Raw genomic sequence first — 20102 nt, forward strand, 5'->3', positions numbered from 1 at the left:
AAATATTTGATTCAATATTTCCACGACAGGATCAGAAGATATTGTTAATTACAGCTATATTGTATTAGGTAAAACACAGAGAATAGAGAGAGAGAGAGAAAGGTGTGCGGGAGAGAGAGGGGGAAAGAGAAGAGAGAGAGGTGGGGTGTTATGTGATGAGAATGTGAAATACTGTTTATATTGTATTAGAGACTAAAAGAGAGGAGGATATGTGACAATGTGTTAGTTTGAAATGTCTCTCTGAGGCTGACGAAACATAATGACAAGTGACAATAGAAGGGAACTATTCCTATATTGTCAGACTGTTGTGCTCGTTGTATTGTCATGTGGCTGCATTGTTCTCTGAGAGAAGCCAAGTGGCCATCAAAGTGAATGAAAAACACTCATTCTGTTCAGACACGTCTTATTCATTTCAGACATTTTCATCTCAATACAGTGCATTGCTTGGAGCGCTGATGCTATTTGATAAAACACTGTTTCACATCCTGCCCATTTTTAGGAAATGTTTCAATATTTAATGTGAGTTACAGGCCTACACAGACATATCTTCAGGGAGTTATTTATATTTTGTGTTGTCAATATGTTGACCAAAACAGTGAAAAATATTGCACTGGCTCTACTCTCAAACTGTCCATCAATCAACTATACAGTCGTGGATTGCACAGGCTGCTGGTGGCCCCTTAATTGGGGAGGACGGGCACATAGTAATGTCTGTAATGGAACTGCATCGACACATCAAACAGATGGTTCCTATGTGTTAGGTACAATTCCATTAACTTCCTTCCAGTCTTTATTATGAACATTCCTCTCTTACCCAGTTCCTGTGGGTGATTGATACTATACAGACTATACAATTTGTCTCCATAGAAAGCGACAGGGCATATTTGTTTGATTTGTGTGCACTGTATGACTCAGTGGCGGTGGTTGACAAACAATACAATTAACCGGGAATGCCGGAACAGAAGCCATCATTATATCAACACCCAACCCTGCCTCCCATTTGATCTCATCAGCTAACTAACGATGTCTGTGTACTCAGGGGCTAATTTGGCTGTATGTATGACGATCACGTCTCCTCCATTCACACAAACAGATGAGACGGAGAAACAGACTGGCTGTCAGAATAATGATCGTTACAGATGCAGTGTTTACGCCCGACCTACCCCTCTATACCCCCAAACAGCCTGGAATCAGGCTAGAATCATGGTGAAATGGAGGATATCAGTTAGGATTCCAGGCTAACCAACAAAGCCAGTGGACTAGACTGTACCGTGGGTGTCTCTACCTCATTGTGCAACTAAATAGGATGGATAGATCATTTGTAACGCACCCAACATGACAAGGCCGACGTCAAGAGGTGAATCATCAGACTTATAGGTCTTTTTCACACAGGCCTGATGCCTGGGTTGGGCAATGCTTTCGGGAAGCTGACTGACTTGACTCATGCCCCAAATTGCCTACGGATTTGTGAACTCTTCACAAAACACAAGGCTTCAGGATGCAATAACCTTACAGTAAAGACACAGGATAGACATGTCAAACCATAATGGAAGTACATACAGTAACGTCTCTAAAAGCACACCTCTCCACAGCACAGAACATTGAGACCTGCATCAACAGCACCCCTAGAGAGAGAGAGAGGGAGAGAGAGAGAGAGAGAGAGAGAGAGAGAGAGAGAGAGAGCTAAGCCATCACTTACAGAGAGATGAACCTGGAGGAGATTCCCCTAAGCAAGCTGGTCCTGGGGCTCTGTTCACAAACAGAGCCCCTTGACAGCAACACAATTAGACCCAACCAAATCGTGAGAAAACAAAAAGAATTGACTCATTGGAAAGAATTAACAAAAAAACGGAGAATTTGGCTTATTTGGCCCTAAACAGAGAGTACACCGTGGCAGAATACCTGACCGCTATGCCTGACCAAACTTAAGGAAAGCTTTGACTATACACATATTTCCCTCAGATTACACAGATACACAAAGAATTCGAAAACAAAGCCAATTTTGATAAACTCCCATATCTGTTGGGTGAAATACCACAGTGTGTCATCACAGCAGCACGATTTGTGACCTGTTGCCACAAGAAAAGGGCAACCAGTTAAGAACAAACACCATTGTAAATACAAACCATATTTATGTTTATTTATTTTCCCTTTTGTACTTTAATTATTTGTACATAATATGACATTTGTAATGTCTTTATTCTTTTGGAACTTTGGTGAGTGTAATTTTTATCGTTTATTATCTAGTTTATTATCTAGTTCACTTACTTTGGCAATGTTAACATATGTTTTTCATGCCAATAAAGTCGTTAAATTAAATTGAATTGAGAGAGAGAGAGCGATATGCTCTGTACCATTCTATTCTTAAGCCGGTTTACTGGTAGAAGAAGCCCGATCTCTCCCATGATGCATTTTTGTTCAGAGGAGAAGCTGATGCCCTGTGAAGTCTTTGATGTTGCGGCTTTATCTCTTTGATGCACCATGTGGCAATGTGTGTGTGTTTGTATGTGTGTTTGTGTGTGTGTGTTTAACTATTCTTGTGGGGACCAGAAGTCCCCAAAATAATAGTAAACAAACAAAAAATTGACCAACTGGGGACATTTTGTTCGTCCCTACGAGGTCAAATGATTTTTCTAGTGGGTTTAGGGTTAAGGTTAGAATTAGTGTTAGGGTTAGAATTACCTTAAGGGTCAGGGTTAGGAGCTAGGGTTAGGGTTAAGGTTAGGGTTAAGGTTAAGGTAAGGTTAAGAGTGTGGGTTAGGGTTAGGGAAAATAGGATTTTGAATGTGACTGAAGTCTGTGTCCCCACGAGGTTAGCTGTACAAGAGTGTGTGTGTGTGTGTGTGTGTGTGTGTGTGTATGTGTATGTGTATGTGTATGTGTGTGTGTGTGTGTGTGTGTGTGTGTGCGTGCGCGTGCGCGTACGTGTGCGTGTGCGTGTGCCTGTGCCTGTACGTGTGCGTGTGCCTGTGCGTGTGCCTGTGCGTGTGCGTGTACGTGTGCGGATGTGTTTAACTATACTTGTGAGGACCAGAAGTCCCCACAAGAATAGTAAACAAAACAATATTTGACCAACTGGGGTCATTTTGTTAGTCCCCTCAAGGTCTAATGCTATTTCTAGGAGGTTTAGGGTTTCAGGTTAGAATTAGTATTTGTGCTAGAATTAGGGTTAGTTTCATGGTTAGGAGCTAGGGTTAAGTTTTTGGGTTAGGGTTATGTTTTTGGGTTAAGGTTAGGCTTTTGGGTTAAGGTTAGGTTTTTGGGTTGAGGTTAGGGAAAATAGGACTTTGAATGGGACTGAATTGTGTGTCCCCACAGGGTCAGTTATACAAGGAGTGAGAGGGTATGAACACCAAGGGGATAATACCAGAGATGAGTTGACAGCTGCAGACAACAAATAGATTTAAATCCCAAACGTAATTTCATTTCTGTAATTTAGTTTTTGTTTAAGTTCAGTATTAGTGTACCGCAGAGAGATAATCTGAATGGATTTTGATTGTATTTCAATATTTGTCGATAAGAGAGAGAGAGAGAGAGAGAGAGAGAGAGAGAGAGAGAGAGAGAGAGAGACAGACATGGGATCGATAAAGAGCAGCACTATTGGATTTCTGCTCTGTGCCTTTCTATTCTGAAGCTGGTTTACTGGTAGAAGGAGCCCGATCTCTCCCATGATGCATTTGTGTTCAGAGGAGAAGCTGATGCCCTGTGAAGTCTTTGATGTTGCACCTCTGTCTCTTTGATGCACCATGTGGCAACACGCCAACAGATTGAGGAGAGAGGTGTGAGTTGGTGGGGTGTTATGGAACGATGTGTGCATGTATGTCACTGTATGTCAGTGTGCGTGTGTATGTGTGTATGTGTGCGTGTATGTCAGTGTGTGTGTGGACGGGATTAACTATATTTGTGGGGACCAGAAGTCCCCACAAGCATAGTAAACAAACAAAATTGGGGATAGTATGGAGGAGTGACAGCTGGACGGAGAACGGCATCCAACTGTGCAGTCAAGACAGTTGGGATGGCCATGTTTTGTTAAATGAAGTGTATCAAGACGGGGGAGTGAAAACAACCCTCATACTCCTCCTGCCCCTCCTTTCTCTAGATTATAGGAACACCAAGTGGCTACTACCGGAGATGAGTTGACAGCTGCAGACAACAAATAGATTTGTTTCTGTTTTAAGTTCAATATTAGTGTACCGCAGAGAGATAATCTGGATAGATTTGTATTTTATTTCAGTATTTGTTGGTATGCTCCTCCTCTGAGCCTCTTTGCGATGTTACAGCTGCGTACCCACACGCGCACACACACACACACCCAAACACACACACAAAGTTATGTCAGGGTGATTTGAGGTGCGTCTAGCTTGACTTTATGTGAGTAGACTGAAGTAGTTAGTAATTATGACAGCCTCTGAATAGCTTCTCTCTGCCTCCGCCACCTCATCCTCCCTGCTATCATCCACAGGCTTAACCCAGCCCTCCACACTGACACTGAGGCCAAACACAACAGGAGGGTGACAATGATTAACCCTCAATTAAATTACAATTACGATAACAAAAGGAATTACATTTAAAACCCAGCTAGCTACAACAATCACGAAAGGGATTAGGACTAAAGGACTTAGTCTATCATGAGGAAGTATATCATCATCACAATATGGCCAACCTGGATACAGATAAGGATGCATTAAATAATTGTTGTTTTCATTTAACCTTTATTCATCTGGGGTGGCAGGTAGCCTAGTGGTTAGAGTGTTGGACTAGTAACCGAAAGGTTGCAAGATCGAATCCCTGAGGTAAGGGTGGGTGGGTGGTTGGTTGGTCATTCAGGGTGGTTGGTTGGTCGTTCAGGGTGGGTGGGTGGGTGGTTGGTTGGTCGTTCAGGGTGGGTGGTTGGTTGGTCGTTCAGGGTGGGTGGGTTAGCTAATTAGTTAGCTAATGTTAGCGTTAGCCACACCTAGCTAATGTTACCCAAAACAAAATTGGAATTCATAACATATCATACATTTTGCAAATTCGTAAAAAACTGTACGAATTGCAATTCGTAACATATCATATGAATTGTAATTTATATCATATTATACGAAATGGATGATGGACATCCACTCATTAATACATACCATACGAAACGTAACATATCATAAACATATCATACTAAACGGAGTGTCTTGGATTTACGAAATGCTCTGAGACCACATTGAGACTATCCCCTTGCAGAACTGTGCAAATAGCCTATTGAACCTATACAATACATCACCATGCGAAACATTTCTGGTTGGCATATGCAGTCAAATCAAATCAAATCTTATTTGTCACATACACGTGTTTAGCAGATGTTATTGCGGGTGTAGCGAAATGCTTGTGTTTCTAGCTCCTACAGTGCAGTAATATCTAACAAGTAATATCTAACAAATTACACAACATATACCCAATACACACAAATCTATGTAGGTTGGCATAAGCAGTCTACTTACTTCATAGGTTTGAACAGAGCCTGTCCATAGTTCTGAAACGTCATGATCAGTTTCAGTTGGGTGCCTCCAGACTTCATGGCTGTTGGAAAAAATACAAACAACGAAAACAGTCATTGGCAGCAAATGTACAGTATGGCAGAATCATTTCCTCACAGAATGACATTATAGAGTACACAATCAAATATGATCTAGTCAATCATGTAATGATTTCCCCCTCCAGAGGATGGTCAATCTCTCCCACTGATTCACTTCAGACTGTGTGTCTAACAGCTTTTCAAGACAACTGGGAATTCAGAACTCGGAGATCTCAGACTTTAGTGTGATCAAGACAACTGGAAACTCTGGAGAAGAAAAACGAGTTCAGAATGGGAAAAATCTTTTTGAACTGTCATCCAACTCTGGCATCTTTCTAGGGCTCAGACTTTCCGACCTGAAGATCCCTGACGTCATGACTTGACCTCGTTTTTTTCAGCGTTCCCAGTTGACTTGAAAGCATCAAGTGTACTTAGAGTGAGTGACAGATGATATCACGGTGTTTGTTTGACCAGGAAGGAGACTGGAAGGAGAAGGATGGAGAGTGCAATCACATTGCTCTCTGTTCTCTCTCTCTCTGTTCTCTCTTTTCTTCCCTCATGTTCTCTCTGTTCTTTCTTCCCTCAGTCTCTGTCTCTGTCTCTCTCTGTCTCTCTCAATTTCAATTCAATTCAATTTAAGGGCTTTATTGGCATGGGAAACACATGTTTACATTGCCTAAGCAAGTGAACTAGATAATAAACCAAAGTGAAATAAACAATAAAAATGAACAGTAAACATTACACTCACAAAAGTTCCAAAAGAATAAAGACATTTCAAATTATGTGCAAATAGTACAAAAGGGGAAATAAATAAACATAAATATGGGTTGTATTTACAATGGTGTTTGTTCTTCACTGGTTGCCCTTTTCTTGTGGCAACAGGTCACAAATCTTGCTGCTGTGATGGCACACTGTGGTATTTCACCCAACAGATATGGGTGAAATTGGCTTTGTTTTTGAATTCTTTGTGTCTGTGTAATCTGAGGGAAATATGCATCTCTAATATGGTCATACATTTGGCAGAAGGTTAGGAAGTGCTGCTCAGTTTCCACCTCTCTCTCTGTCTCTCTCTCTGTCTCTCTCTCTGTCTCTCTCTCTGTCTCTTTCTCTATCTCTCTGTCTCTTTCTCTATCTCTCTGTCTCTTTCTCTATCTCTCTCTCTGTCTCTCTCTCTCTCTCTGTCTCTCTCTCTGTCTCTTTCTCTCTCTCTCTCTCTGTCTCTCTCTCTGTCTCTCTCTCTGTCTCTTTCTCTATCTCTCTGTCTCTTTCTCTATCTCTCTCTCTGTCTCTCTCTCTGTCTCTTTCTCTATCTCTCTTTCTCTATCTCTCTCTCTGTCTCTCTCTCTCTCTCTGTCTCTCTCTCTGTCTCTTTCTCTATCTCTCTGTCTCTTTCTCTATCTCTCTCTCTGTCTCTCTCTCTCCCTCTGTCTCTCTCTCTGTCTCTCTCTGTCTCTTTCTCTATCTCTCTCTCTGTCTCTCTCTCTCTCTGTCTCTCTCTCTGTCTCTCTCTGTCTCTGTCTCTCTCTGTCTCGCTCTCTCTCTGTCTCTCTGTCTCACTCTCTCTGTCTCTCTCTCTCTCTCTGTCTCACTCTCTCTGTCTCTGTCTCTCTCTCTCTCTCTGTCTCTCTGTCTCTCTCTCTCTCTGTCTCTCTCTCTCTGTGTCTCTCTCTGTCTCTATTGCTCTCTCTCTCACTCCCGCTCTGTCTCAATTAAATTCAAAGGGGCTTTATTGACATGGGAAACATGTTTACATTGCCACAGCAAATGAAATAAACAATCAACAAATATGACAACAACAAAAAACAACAAAAAACAATTATATGGAAATTAACAGTAAACATTGCACTCACAAAGGCTTCAAAAAGATAAAGGCATTTCAACTGTTATGTGACATGTTTTGAAGTACCACTGGTAGGTAGGGGAATATAAATAAACAGATAAATATAGGTTGTATTTACAATGTTGTTTGTGTTCCACTGGTTGCCCTTTTCTCATGGCAACGGGTCACAGATCTTGCTGCTGTGATTGCACACTGCGATAGTTCTCCTAACAAATATGGGAGTTTATCAATGTTTAATTTGTTTTCAAATTCTTTGTGGGTCTTTGTGATCTGTGGGAAATGTGTGTCTCTAACATGGTCATAAATTTGGCAGGAGGTCAAAAAGTGCAGCTCAGTTTCCACCTCATTTTGTGGGCAGTGGGCATAGCTTATCTTCTCTTTGTGTTTATTTATTCACTCATTCGCTCTCTCTCTCTCTCTCTGTGTTCTTTCTTCCTTCTGTCTGTCTGTCTTTGTCTGTGTCTCTCACTGTCTGTCTCTCGGTCTGTCTGCCTCTCGGTCTCTGTCTGTCTTTGGGTCTCTGCAGGGGCGAAAATCTGATATCAACTTTGGAGGGGACAATTACATGAAATTTTCTCAAGAGCAATTCCTGAGGGGGACACCAAAAGTAGTGCTGTAACACATAGCCTACATTGTAATATGGTAAATGTATATTGAGGAACCAATGAAATAAGGTGTTTGCCGTACTCCTAACTACCGGTACCCAAAACTACACAACTAATCACAACAGCAATACCATTGCCTTTAACAAATCTTAGTTCAGTCACCAGTTTAAGTTGAGAGTGGGGGTATCCATGGCATTTTCCAATTATGTTCCTATTTTACATGCTGTTTCATGTTAAAGAGATGTTGACAGGTGCTGTACAAAAGAGAGAAAAGGACGAAAAGTTCAAGTGAAAATGTCAATGCTTCAGTCTCTAGACTGTTTGCATACTCACTTAGTAATCAGATGTCCTGACTTAGCCTCATCGCATACCAGGCTTCCCTAAAACAGGAAACCTGGGGAAGTTCCGTGGCAGAAATCAGATAAAGAGGGGTCGGAACCAATTATGTACAGTATATAAACCCCGGATTGCAGATACTATGTATTGGCCATTGAGACACTTTTGAAGCCACCGGTCGGTCATATTGTTACATCTGCTCCTGCCACGCCCTCTACTGCTCATCCTGTGTCTCCTTGACCTGCCACCACTTCCCCAGTACTCTCTCCCTCTCCCCCTCTCTCTGTGTGTGTGTGTGATTGTGTGGGCGGAGACAGGTGTACTGGAGTCTGAGCAGATCCCCACCAGTTGCAACCTGTTCCATAATCAAGACCTCTACAAATACTCAGCCCTGCCACTTCCACGCTGCCAGATCGGAATCTCTGCTCAGTCAGTCTACGCTTCTAGCCGTTTGTTACTGTTAGATCCTGTTGTTCTATTGTGCCTGTTTCCCTGCCTGACTCTGTTTTCCTCTCCGCTACAGTTCTGCCTGCTCTGACTCTGGTCCCTGTCTCCAGTCCCACGTCTCGTCATCCTGCTACTCTGTCCTGGATTCCCCACTCTACTACTCCCTTGGATTCCCCTCCGGACCTGCTTACCCTGTCTCGCTCCAGCCTCAGCCTCCGCACCTGGTTTCCTGCAACCCACCTGAGCTTTCCCTGGCCTGCACTCCATCTCCCCGTGTTTCAATAAATACCTTGGTTACGTCATCCCAGTCTCCTCGTCTGAGTCTGCTCTTGGTTTCCCCTGTTCCACTCCGCATAACACATATTGGCACTCCTCAGTAGGAGCAATCATCCATAGCAATTAATGGAATGCTAAAAAAATGACATGTATTGAAGTATATTTGATGTTGTTGTAGTGGGGACAGTAACATTAGTAATTGAAAAAAAAGTAAGGATTTTTTAAAATATATTTACAGTTTTAACACACATACTCATTCCAGGGTTTTTCTTTGTTTTTTCAATTTTCTACATTGTAGAATAATAGTGAAGACATCAAAACAATGAAATAACACATGAAAAAAAAGTGTTAAACAAATCAAAATATATTTTCTATTTCAGATTCTTCAAGGTAGCCACCCTTTGCCTTGATGACAGCTTTGCACACTCTTGGCATTCTCTCAACCAGCTTCATGAGGTAGTCACCTGTAATGCATTTCAATTAACAGGTGTGCCTTCTTAACATTTCTTTCCTTCTTAATTCATTTGAGTTGTGTTGTGACAAGGTAGGGGTGGTATATAGAAGATAGCCCTATTTGGTAAAAGACCAAGTCCATATTATGGCAAGAACAGCTCAAATAAGCAAAGAGAAATGACAGTCCATTATTACTTTAAGACATGAAGGTCAGTCAATACGGAAAATGTCAAGAACTTAGAAAGTTTCTTCAAGTGCAGTCGCAAAAACCATCAAGCGCTATGATCAAACTGGCTCTCATGAAGACCGCCACAGGAAAGGAAGACCCAGATTTTCCTCTGCTGCGAAAGATGGTGCCAACAGAGATGGTCACCTCGCTTCAGGTCCTTAGGAAACTATGCAGTTATTTGTTTTTTCATGTATTATTTCTTACATTGTTAGCCCAGAAAATCTCAAGTGTTATTACATATAGCCGGGAAGAACTATTGGATATAAAAGCGATGTCAACTTACCAACATTACGACCAGGAATATGTCTTTCCCAAAGCAGATCCTTTGTTTGGACCTCCACCCTGGACATGGGATCTTATCCCAGAGGCTGACCAAAAACAACACGGTCGCCGCAGGAGAGGCAGAAGAAGCGGCCTACTGGTCAAACTCAGAAGGTGAGCACACCATCCACGCTTCCGAGCATATTACTTGCCAATGTCCAATCTCTAGATAACAAGGTGGACGAAATTAGGGCACGAGTTCCTTCCAGAGAGACATCAGAGATTGTAACATTCTCTGCTTCACGGAAACATGGCTCACTCGGGATATGTTGTCAGAGTCGGTACAGCCACCCGGTTTCTTCACGCATCGCGCCGACAGAAACAAACATCTCTTTGGTAAGAAGAAGGGCGGGGGTGTATGCCTTATGATTAACGACTCATGTTGTAAACAATTCCTTGCAGTCAAATGCCGACCGCATTATCTTCCAAGAGAATTCTCTTCGATTATAGTCACAGCCATGTACATCCCCCCCAAGCAAATACCTCGTCGGCCCTGAAAGAACTTCACTGGACTCTATGTAAACTGGAAACCATACATCCTGAGGCTGTATTTATTGTAGCTGGGGATTTTAACAAAGTTAACCTGAGAACAAGGCTTCCTAAATTCTATCAGCATATAAAATGCGCAACACGAGCTGGTAGCATTCTGGACCATTGCTACTCTAACTTCCGTGGTGCATACAAAGCCCTCACCCACCCTGCAAATCTGATCACGACTCCATTTTGTTGCTCCCAGCCTAAAGACAGAAACTAAAACAGGAAACGCCCGAGCTCAGGTCTATACAACGCTGGTCTGACCAATCGGATTCCACGCTTCAAGATTGCTTCGATCACGTGGACTGTGATATGTCCCGGATAGGCTCAGACAATAACATTGATGTATATGCTGACTCGGTGAGCGAGTCCATTAGCAAGTGCATCGGAGATGTCGTATGAAAAAAGTGCAGCTATTCCCTCCGCAAGGCAATCAAACAAGCAAAGCGTCAGTATAGAGACAAAGTAAAGTCGCAATTCAACGGCTCAAACACGAGACGCATGTGTCAGGGTCTACAGTCACTCACGGATTACAAAAAGAAAACCAGCCCCGTCGCGGACATCGATGTCTTGCTCACAGACAAATTAAACAAATTAAACGCTTTGAGGACAATACAGTGCCACTGACACGGCGCTACCAAAGCCTCTGAGCTCTCCTTCTCCGTGGCCAACATGAGTAAAACATTTAAACGTGTTAACCCTCACAAGGCTGCCGGCCCAGACCGCATCCCTAGCCGCGTCCTCGGAGCATGCGCAGACCAGCTGGCTGGTATGTTTACGGACATATTCAATCAATCCCTATCCCAGTCTGTTGTCCCCACATGCTTCAAGATGGCCACTATTGTTCCTGTTCCCAAGAAAGCTAAGGTAACTGAACTAAATGACTCCCCCGTTGCACTCACTTCTGTCATCATGAAGTCCTTTGAGAGACTAGTCAAGGATCATATCACCTCCACCCTACCTGATACCCTAGACCCACTCTAATTTGCTTACCGCCCCAATAGGTCTACTGACGATGCAATCGCCATCACACTGCACACTGCCCTGACCCATCTGGACAAGAGGAATACCTATGTAAGAATGCTGTTCATCGACTACAGCTCAGTATTTATCACCATAGTACCCTCCAAACTCGTCATTAAGGGTCTCGACCCCGCCCTGTGCAACTGGGTCCTGGACTTCCTGACGGGCCGCCCCCAGATTGTGAAGGTAGGAAACAACATATCCACCCCGCTGATCCTCAACACTGGGGCCCCACAAGGGTGCGTTCTCAGCCCTCTCCTGTACTCCCTGTTCACCCATGACTGCGTGGCCATGCACGTTTCCAACTCAATCATTAAGTTTGCAGGCGACACTATGGTGGTAGGCCTGATTACCAACAATAACGAGATGGCCTACAGGGAAGGGGTGAGGGCCCTCGGAGTGTGGTGTCAGGAAAATAACATCTCACTCAATGCCAACAAAACAAAGGAAATGATCGTGGACTTCAGAAAACAGCAGAGGGAGCACCCCCCCCCCCCCCCCCCCCATCCACATCAACGGGACAGTAGTGGAGAAGGTGGAAAGTTTTAAGTTCCTCGGCGTACACATCACGGACAAACTGAAATGGTCCACCCACACTGACAGCATGGTGAAGAAGGCGCAACAGCGCCTCTTCAACCTTAGGAGGCTGAAGAAATTTGGCTTGTCACCTAAAACACTCACAAACTTTTACAAATGCACAATCGAGAGCATCCTGTCAGGCTGTTTCACCACCTGGAACGGCAACTGCACCGCCCTCAACCGCAAGGCTCTCCAGAGGGTGGTGCGATCTGCACAACGCTTCACCGGGGGCAAACTACCTGCCCTCCAGGACACGTACTGCACCCGATGTCACAGGAAGGCCAAAAAGATCAAGGACAACAACTACCCGAGCCACTACCTGTTCACCCCGCTATCATCCAGAAGGCGAGGTCAGTACAGGTGCAGCAAAGCTGGGACCGAGAGACTGAAAAACAGCTTCTATCTCAAGGCCATCAGACTGTTAAACAGCCATCACTAACATAGAGAGGCTGCTGCCAACATACAGACTCAAATCTCTGGCCACTTAAATAAATTGACTTAATAAAGGTATCACTAGTCACTTTAAATAACGCCACTTTAAAAATGTTTACATATCCTACATTACTCATCTCATATGTATATACTGTACGCTATACCATCTACTGCATCCATATATTTACATGTACATATTCTTATTCATCCCTTTACATTTGTGTGTACAAGGTAGTTGTTGTGAATTTGTTAGATTACTTGTTAGATATTACTGCATTGTCAGAACTAGAAGCACAAGCATTTCGCTACACTCACATTAACATCTGCTAACCATGTGTATGTGACCAATAAAATGTGATTTGATTTGCAGAGGATAAGGCTGGTAACTCTAATGAAGTTCATTAGAGTTAACAGTCTCAGAAATTGCAGCCCAAATAAATGCTTCACTGAGTTCAAGTAACAGACACATCTCAACATCAACAGTTCAGAGGAGACTGTGTGAATCAGGCCTTCACGGTTGAATTGCTGCAAAGAAACCACAACTAAAGGATACCAATAAGAAGAAGAGACTTGCTTGGGCCAAGAAACACGAGCAATGGACATCAGACCGGTGGAAATCTGTCCTTTTGGTCTGATGAGTCCAAATTTGAGATTTTTGGTTCCAACCGCTGTGTCTTTGTGAGACGCAGAGTAGGTGAAGAGATTCAAGGCACACTTAACAAGCATGGCTACCACAGCATTCTGCAGCGATACGCCATCCCATCTGGTTTTGGCTTAGTGGGACTATCATTTGTTTTTCATCAGGACAATGACCCAACACAACTCCAGGCTGTGTAAGGGCTATTTTACCAAGAAGGAGAGTGATGGAGTGCTGCATCAGATGACCGGGCCTCCACAATCCCCCGACCTCAACCAAATTGAGATGGTTTGGGATAAGTCAAACCGCAGAGTTAAGGAAAAGCAGCTAACAAGTGCTCAGCATATGTGGGAACTCCTTCAAGAATGTTGGAAAAGCATTCCAGGTGAAGCTGGTTGAGAGAATGCCAAGAGTGTGCAAGGCTGTCATCAAGGAAAAGAGTGGCTATTTGAAGAATCTCAAATAAAAAAAAATAGAGATTTTGATATGTTTAAAACTTTTTTGGTTACTACATGATTCCATATGTGTTATTTCATAGTTTGGATGTCTTCACTATTATTCTACAATGTAGAAAATAGTACAAATGAAGAAAACCCCTTGAATGAGTAGGTGTTCTAAAACTTTTGACCGGTAGTGTATATACGCCTCATTCTCAGATAAATAAGTAGTACTGCTAGGTTTTACACAGTCAAATGTAACAAATAACTACCTTTTTTATAAAGAACTGTGCAAATGATACATTTCTGACATCAATATATATCAATACAGTAATATGAGATCTGCATGTAAAATACTTAATTTCAACATTTTTGTCATTTAACATATGCTCTTAGTTAGTACATTCATCTTAAGATAGCTAGGTGAGACAACCAAATATCACACTCAAATATACAGAATAGACACACTCCATTCCAGCTAAACAATGCAGAAGAAAACACATTTTAATAGACCCCTAGAATCTATGAATTAAAAATCTGACAACAGTAACATTTTACACACACATGAAGGTACACATAGGCAATATTTCCTGGTGAAAAAACACAAATGTGAAATATTGGTGGATATAGCGAAATAAACTCATCAAATTCACATGACCAAATATATCACCTATTAACTACAACATGGAATTTGTCATACACTATCAATATACAATATCTAATATTTGTTTATCATTTGTATTGTATTCCTTCTGTACATGAGTGAAGTAGGTCTGACTGTAGCTAGGCCTGCTATACAAAGCAAAACCCATACTACCAACTGCTGGCTTTTGTAGTCTCAATTGACATTCACATCCTAGCCACTCAGTCATATAGCTGTGTAATTACATGGGCTGGAGGGAGGAGCATGTAGCTGACCATACTGGCAGACCAGGCTGAATCCACCCTGCATCCTCTCGTTTCACTGTGTGTGGATCTGGAGAGAGAACATAGCCTGGTCCCAGATCAGTACAACAAACAAAAAAAATGCATGAAATGTATGCATTCACTACTGTAAGTCGCTCTGGATAAGTGACTTAAATGTAAATGTAAATGTAATCTGTTTATGGGTCTTTTTAGGAATAATGGAGCCGAAGTGTGACACTGGGATCAACATTTCAAAATGGTTTGAAACAAAAATAAAAAAGATTTTTATGCAGTTCTACCTGTGTACTTAGAGGAATAAAAGTGAATATATGCAAATTGACCCATAACTACACCAACACCACAACATAGTACTAATACTATACATCCTTTAAGCAGCGATCATACAGACATTGGCAAGTCAAATTCAAGGACTTTCAGGGACTTTTTCAAACACTTAACTGTAATTTCCAAGGACCTCAATGTAACACAGTTGTATAATTTATATCATTGTACATATAGGGCCCACTTCCGGCAAAATGCATGCAAAAAATGTCAAAAAAAGTAGGCCCTTTACCACTTCAAGAAAAAAAAACATTTTTAGGCCTTGCCAATGCATTAACATTCCAATTATTATTTCATTCTAAAATATGTGAGAATAATGTGGACATCGCCTGACTAAATAGATTGGATGCATGCCTATTTTTCTGTAGCCTATGTGGCAGACGCAAGGACACATAATAAAGCCAGGAATAGCAGTACCACTAATCTCACCTATCGCTGTTTTTATAATGAGAAAGTGAGCAACAACCAGGTTCATTTTTAAATGGAAGGATTGGTATGGAAAGACAAGTTGAAGCCAACATTAGATGTCGTCATCCTCATTATAACCGCAAGTGGTTTTACCGCAACAGAAATTCAAACAAAAACGTAATCACAATTATAAGGGAGCTTGAGAACTTTTAAATTGACTACAATAATTACAATTGAGGAAATTGTATTGTTTAAAATTGCAGGTGTAACATGGAAACTGAAATGTATTTGTCATATTATTTCATTACCAGATCATGTTGTGAATAAGCCCACTAGGTATGTAATTTGTTGTCATTATATCCAGAATAATTCATCAGAATAGTGTTGGGTGTTGTGCAATAGTCTATCCTACACAATTGCGCAAAGTACACAGTGTCCAATCTGAGGCACAAAAACATATGAAAACATGAACTCATTACCTTGATGCATTCTCTGTTAAATCTAACGACACCCTGCTGTAAATCAAGCAGATAACAGATGATCAACATAAATTCGCTAGGGATTTTAGACCCAACGTGTATCCAGGCACAAGTGTCTTCACCTGCGTAACGAATGAGACACCAAATTATTCTGGACATTCCTCGAAACCACCTTTTTTTCCAGCACTTGGGCTGTTGTTGCATCGCATGTGCTATCAGAACAGCTGCTTGTCACTTGACTGTCATTCGGAAAATTCCTTTCTAGTACAGATGATGACATGTGAAAATATCCCAGCGTAACTAATCAGCTGGACACCAAATGCGCATCCAACAAGTATTAGGCATAATTATTGAAAAAACACGTTAACGACAGTATCAATTTAGGTTTTAAATATCAAGTTATGGTTACTCTTTCGGTTAGCGTCTTTCGATTTTGCAAGTGAATTATTATTTGGGATTTGTGTGCACATGAAAACTGTTTTCACCCCGTAACATAAGAAGACACAAAATGTTATGTAGTTACACTGCATTTCTGAGATCTCTATACAACAAACTGTCCGACAGCTAGATCCAGGATTCTTACAGGGTTCACGTTCATTGTCTAATTTAAATGATTAATGCTTAATATATGACATAACGTCAACTTACACTGCCATAAATGCAAGGACAGAAAAGTAATGTTTTATGTCACACGATTTTGGAAAAATCCATCAAGACACCAACCATGACAAAGAATTAAACATCAAGTTATGAATTGTATTAAATATAGCTATGATCCCCCTTATATCTTAATGTAATGACATGAAATAAATTAGCAGATTATTATCAATGACTTATCAACAGCTGTAACAAGTTGTCCAGTGTGGGAAATTCTCACTGGTACCCTTGTTTATAGAAAGACCCTTATGTGCTTAGTTTAGCTAACTACTCTGACTATTGCTGTGCCATATGGAGGAGAAACTAGCCAGTCCCAAATCTGTATGTGCCTTCGCCAAGTCCTCTGTGACAATGATAGTCAGAGGAGTTGGCTACATTCAGATCTGGAACCAGGCTAGTATCTCAACCTCAATGACGGGGTAGACAACTCTGTTCCTGGAGTGCCGCGGGTACTACAGAATTTACTTCCGACTACACTGTAGGCACCACACCTGACCAACTGAGATCATTGATCAGTTCAGTGATTGCCTAAATTCATGGTCCAAAATAAATTCATAGCGGTTTGTGGGTGGGGGTGATACATCGTTTTTTATATATATGCTTTTTTTATCCTGATTTTTCAGGGGGTGCTGCACCACCCTCAGCACCCCCACTTCCTGTGGGTATGTCTAAATTCAACACACCTGGACTTCCATGTTGGTTAAACCAAAATAAATAAGTGCATGTGGCACTCCAGAACCAGGGTTGCCTAAACCTGCTATATGACATAAGGTTTGGCTGAATAAAGTACAAACAGATCTGAGACAAGGCTATAGAGACGCTGCCTTCTCTCCTCTCCTCTCCTCTCCTCTCCTCTCACTTACCGACGCTGGTGATTCTCTGTGAGACCAGGTCCCTGAGCAGAGCATCGATGACTAGGTTATGTCTGGAGTAGAGCTCATATCGATTAATCCCTATGTGAAAGCGGAGCCAGTTGGGATAGGAGTCAGCCGTCAGCTCTCCTCCTGTTGGAGTGTACTCCTCCATGTTCCCTTCAGCGTGCCTGGGGGGAAGAAGGGAGGGAGGAGGAGGTGATCCGTGTTATGACATGAGTATGCTTTTTTCTGTAGCCCTGGACCACCCTCCTTTTTAGTGTTTCAGCTGTTTTAGTGTTTCATGTGTTAAGAGGTGACATGTTTTGACATGACATGACTTGAATTTGCAAGAGGGACATTTGCTAATATGTTTAGGTAGCCTATAACCATTTCTGTAAAAACACCTTTATTAATGTGAAATAACAAGATTCAATTTGTAATTTACACATAATATCCTAGGTGTATTGTTTGTTTAATTTATGCTCTTGTCTTGAGTTGAATTTAAAGAGGCTAATAATCACTTTTCGATTGTGGTGATGGTCTATAAATATATACAAAATATATGTTACCATTCCTGATTCTCTGTGGCGGCGTCGGGGTCAAATCTGATGTCTGTGTTGACGTTGAACAAGGTGTCTTCGTCGGTCAGAGACGGTAAGGCTCTCTTGAATAACGGGTGGTCAAACAGAGCCAGCAACCTTGAACCCTTGACAGGTATGTTTTTGGTGACCACAGTGTCCTGTATGAACCGTCTCTTTTTGTCACCATTTTGTGCATAATGTTCAAGCCGTTTAAAGGCTTCCGTTTTGTTTCCCGCTTTGGGGTTCTTCTCCAGAGAATGGGAAGAGATGTTAGAGTTTGGCTCATTGCTGAAGTCCTGGAGGATTCTCAGTGTGTGTTTGTTAGGCCAGCCTGACTCCGCTCCCGACCTGGCTCGGTGTTTAGCCCAGTTCTGAGGGTCCTCGCTCGGCTTGTGCGAGCAGGAGCAGCCGCTGTTGCTGCGCCTCTCCAGCTTTGGTAACAAGTCTATCATGATGTGCATCGAGCAGGCGATTAGAAACACCATGAGAATCAAAACCCGGAATTTCCTGAAGAGTATCATCTTCATAGTCCCCTGTTTGAGCAGTTGCGAGTATTTACTGCAAATGATGAGCACGCATATGAACAGACTCACTACATCACTGATTATGTTTATCACACTGGACGCCACTTTAATGAAATACACGTTGAACACGTAACCATCTTCACTTCTTGCCGTCTTGAGTAGACTAAATGTTTCAGTGTTCAACTTTTGTATTTCCAACCACATAGAAATCCAGACGGCAGGCTCGTTTTGTGATTCAGAACGAGAGGATTCTCCGAATGCGCCCAGATAAAACAGGTCGAATCGGTTCAGACCAATGGTCGAGTTGGGGAAGCGGCATTATCTCAATTGCTTTCGCTCTACAGCTCCGACCCCAAGGCTTTACGCACAATATAAGGTATAAAGGAAGTGCAAGGGTCCCGAAAGCAGCTCAAAAACGGTAGATAAATGATCCATCAGAGGTGTATGTTGGCGGGGACTGCTGGCGCACATCGGTCCGGCCATTGAGCGTGAACTCTGCTGTGTGAGAAACGGAGCTGTCGTGGATCCGCTGGGCACGGGCTACGCATTGGTCCAGTCCGGGATAGGAAAAGCGCAGAGAGCGCTATTCACCAATGTCAAAATATATTTTTAAAAGAAGACTATTCGAAAGACTCCTCCTTTGCCACTAGAAACAATAAAACAACGTGTAAAGGCGCAGCAGGCAAAGTACAGTAAGCGACCCAGGATGAGAATAAATGGCAATGTTCACAGCAAATCCCGAATAAAGACAGGCAATACAAAACAACCAAAGCGAGACGAATCAAACAAATAATTCGGATAGGTGCCGATTCGGTTTCTTTATCGGAGATAGACTACAGTGTGCCTTGTGAGCAAGGAAAAAGACAATCACTGTCCTTCGCATGTGAGATTGAGGTTGGGTGTGTTAAATATTATGATGAAGCGCGTCTAGATCCAGCCTTGTGCAGCGTCACCGTGCACAGATTGGCTGAGTCTCTCCCACAGTCGGAGAGAGAGGGGGACAGCAACCATCTGAGCCTCAAGTGCCTGCCTGCCTGTGTCTGTAGCCTGTGTTCTTCCTAAAAACATTCCCCCTGCAAATCCAGGCTGTGCAAGAAGAGGGCGTCTCATCCTAGTGGTGAAAATCCATTGTGGCACAATATTGTATGTAGCTACGTTAGATGATGTATGCCTATTGATTAGTGAAATGGATCTGATGGAATCAAGGAGGCATCCTCATGGAGACATGTCAGTGTCAGTCAGGGGCCTCCATTCAATCAAATCAGCGGTATCTGTACAGCGCATTATCAACACACAGTATATACAAAAACAACCACAGCAATACCAGACAGTGTGGATATGTATTGAAACAACAGTTGGCTGCTGCAATATTCACATCTTCTGCCTCTCCACTTCCCAATCAACACACCAATGTCTTGGCTAATTGGCCCAGCAGTAAAGCTACTGAAGGGATGGTTATGGTTAGGATGGTTGGATGATAACTGCAGGGAAGATAATGGGAGATGGGTTAAAGAACAGTCTGTAGGTTATTATCCACGTGTGACCGACTGATCATGCCCACCATGATTACCTTTTGTTATGACATTTTGTATTACAGTAAAAGCAGCATGGCTTTGGCTGCACCATTCTACAGCGGTACAGGAATGGCTTTAGCTGC

The 20102-nt window shown here is 42.4% G+C and overlaps 1 protein-coding gene across 1 annotated transcript in view; it reads right to left on the bottom strand.

The window, feature by feature from the left end:
• LOC106589575 (extracellular serine/threonine protein kinase FAM20C) overlaps positions 1-19452 on the bottom strand; it is a 68038-nt gene extending 48586 nt beyond the window's left edge. Inside the window, exons 1-3 of the mRNA XM_014179708.3 lie at positions 17910-19452; positions 17350-17528; positions 5472-5550 (exon numbers count right to left, since the gene is read on the bottom strand). Of these exons, the coding sequence (XP_014035183.1) occupies positions 5472-5550; positions 17350-17528; positions 17910-18649 (998 nt within the window). The 5' untranslated portion in view covers positions 18650-19452. The remainder of the gene's footprint in view (positions 1-5471; positions 5551-17349; positions 17529-17909) is intronic.
• Between the last annotated feature and the right edge of the window lie 650 nt (positions 19453-20102).

Source organism: Salmo salar, chromosome 28 (genome assembly GCF_965601325.2).
Source record: "Salmo salar chromosome 28, fSalSal1, whole genome shotgun sequence".
NCBI classification, from domain to species: Eukaryota; Metazoa; Chordata; class Actinopteri; order Salmoniformes; family Salmonidae; genus Salmo; species Salmo salar.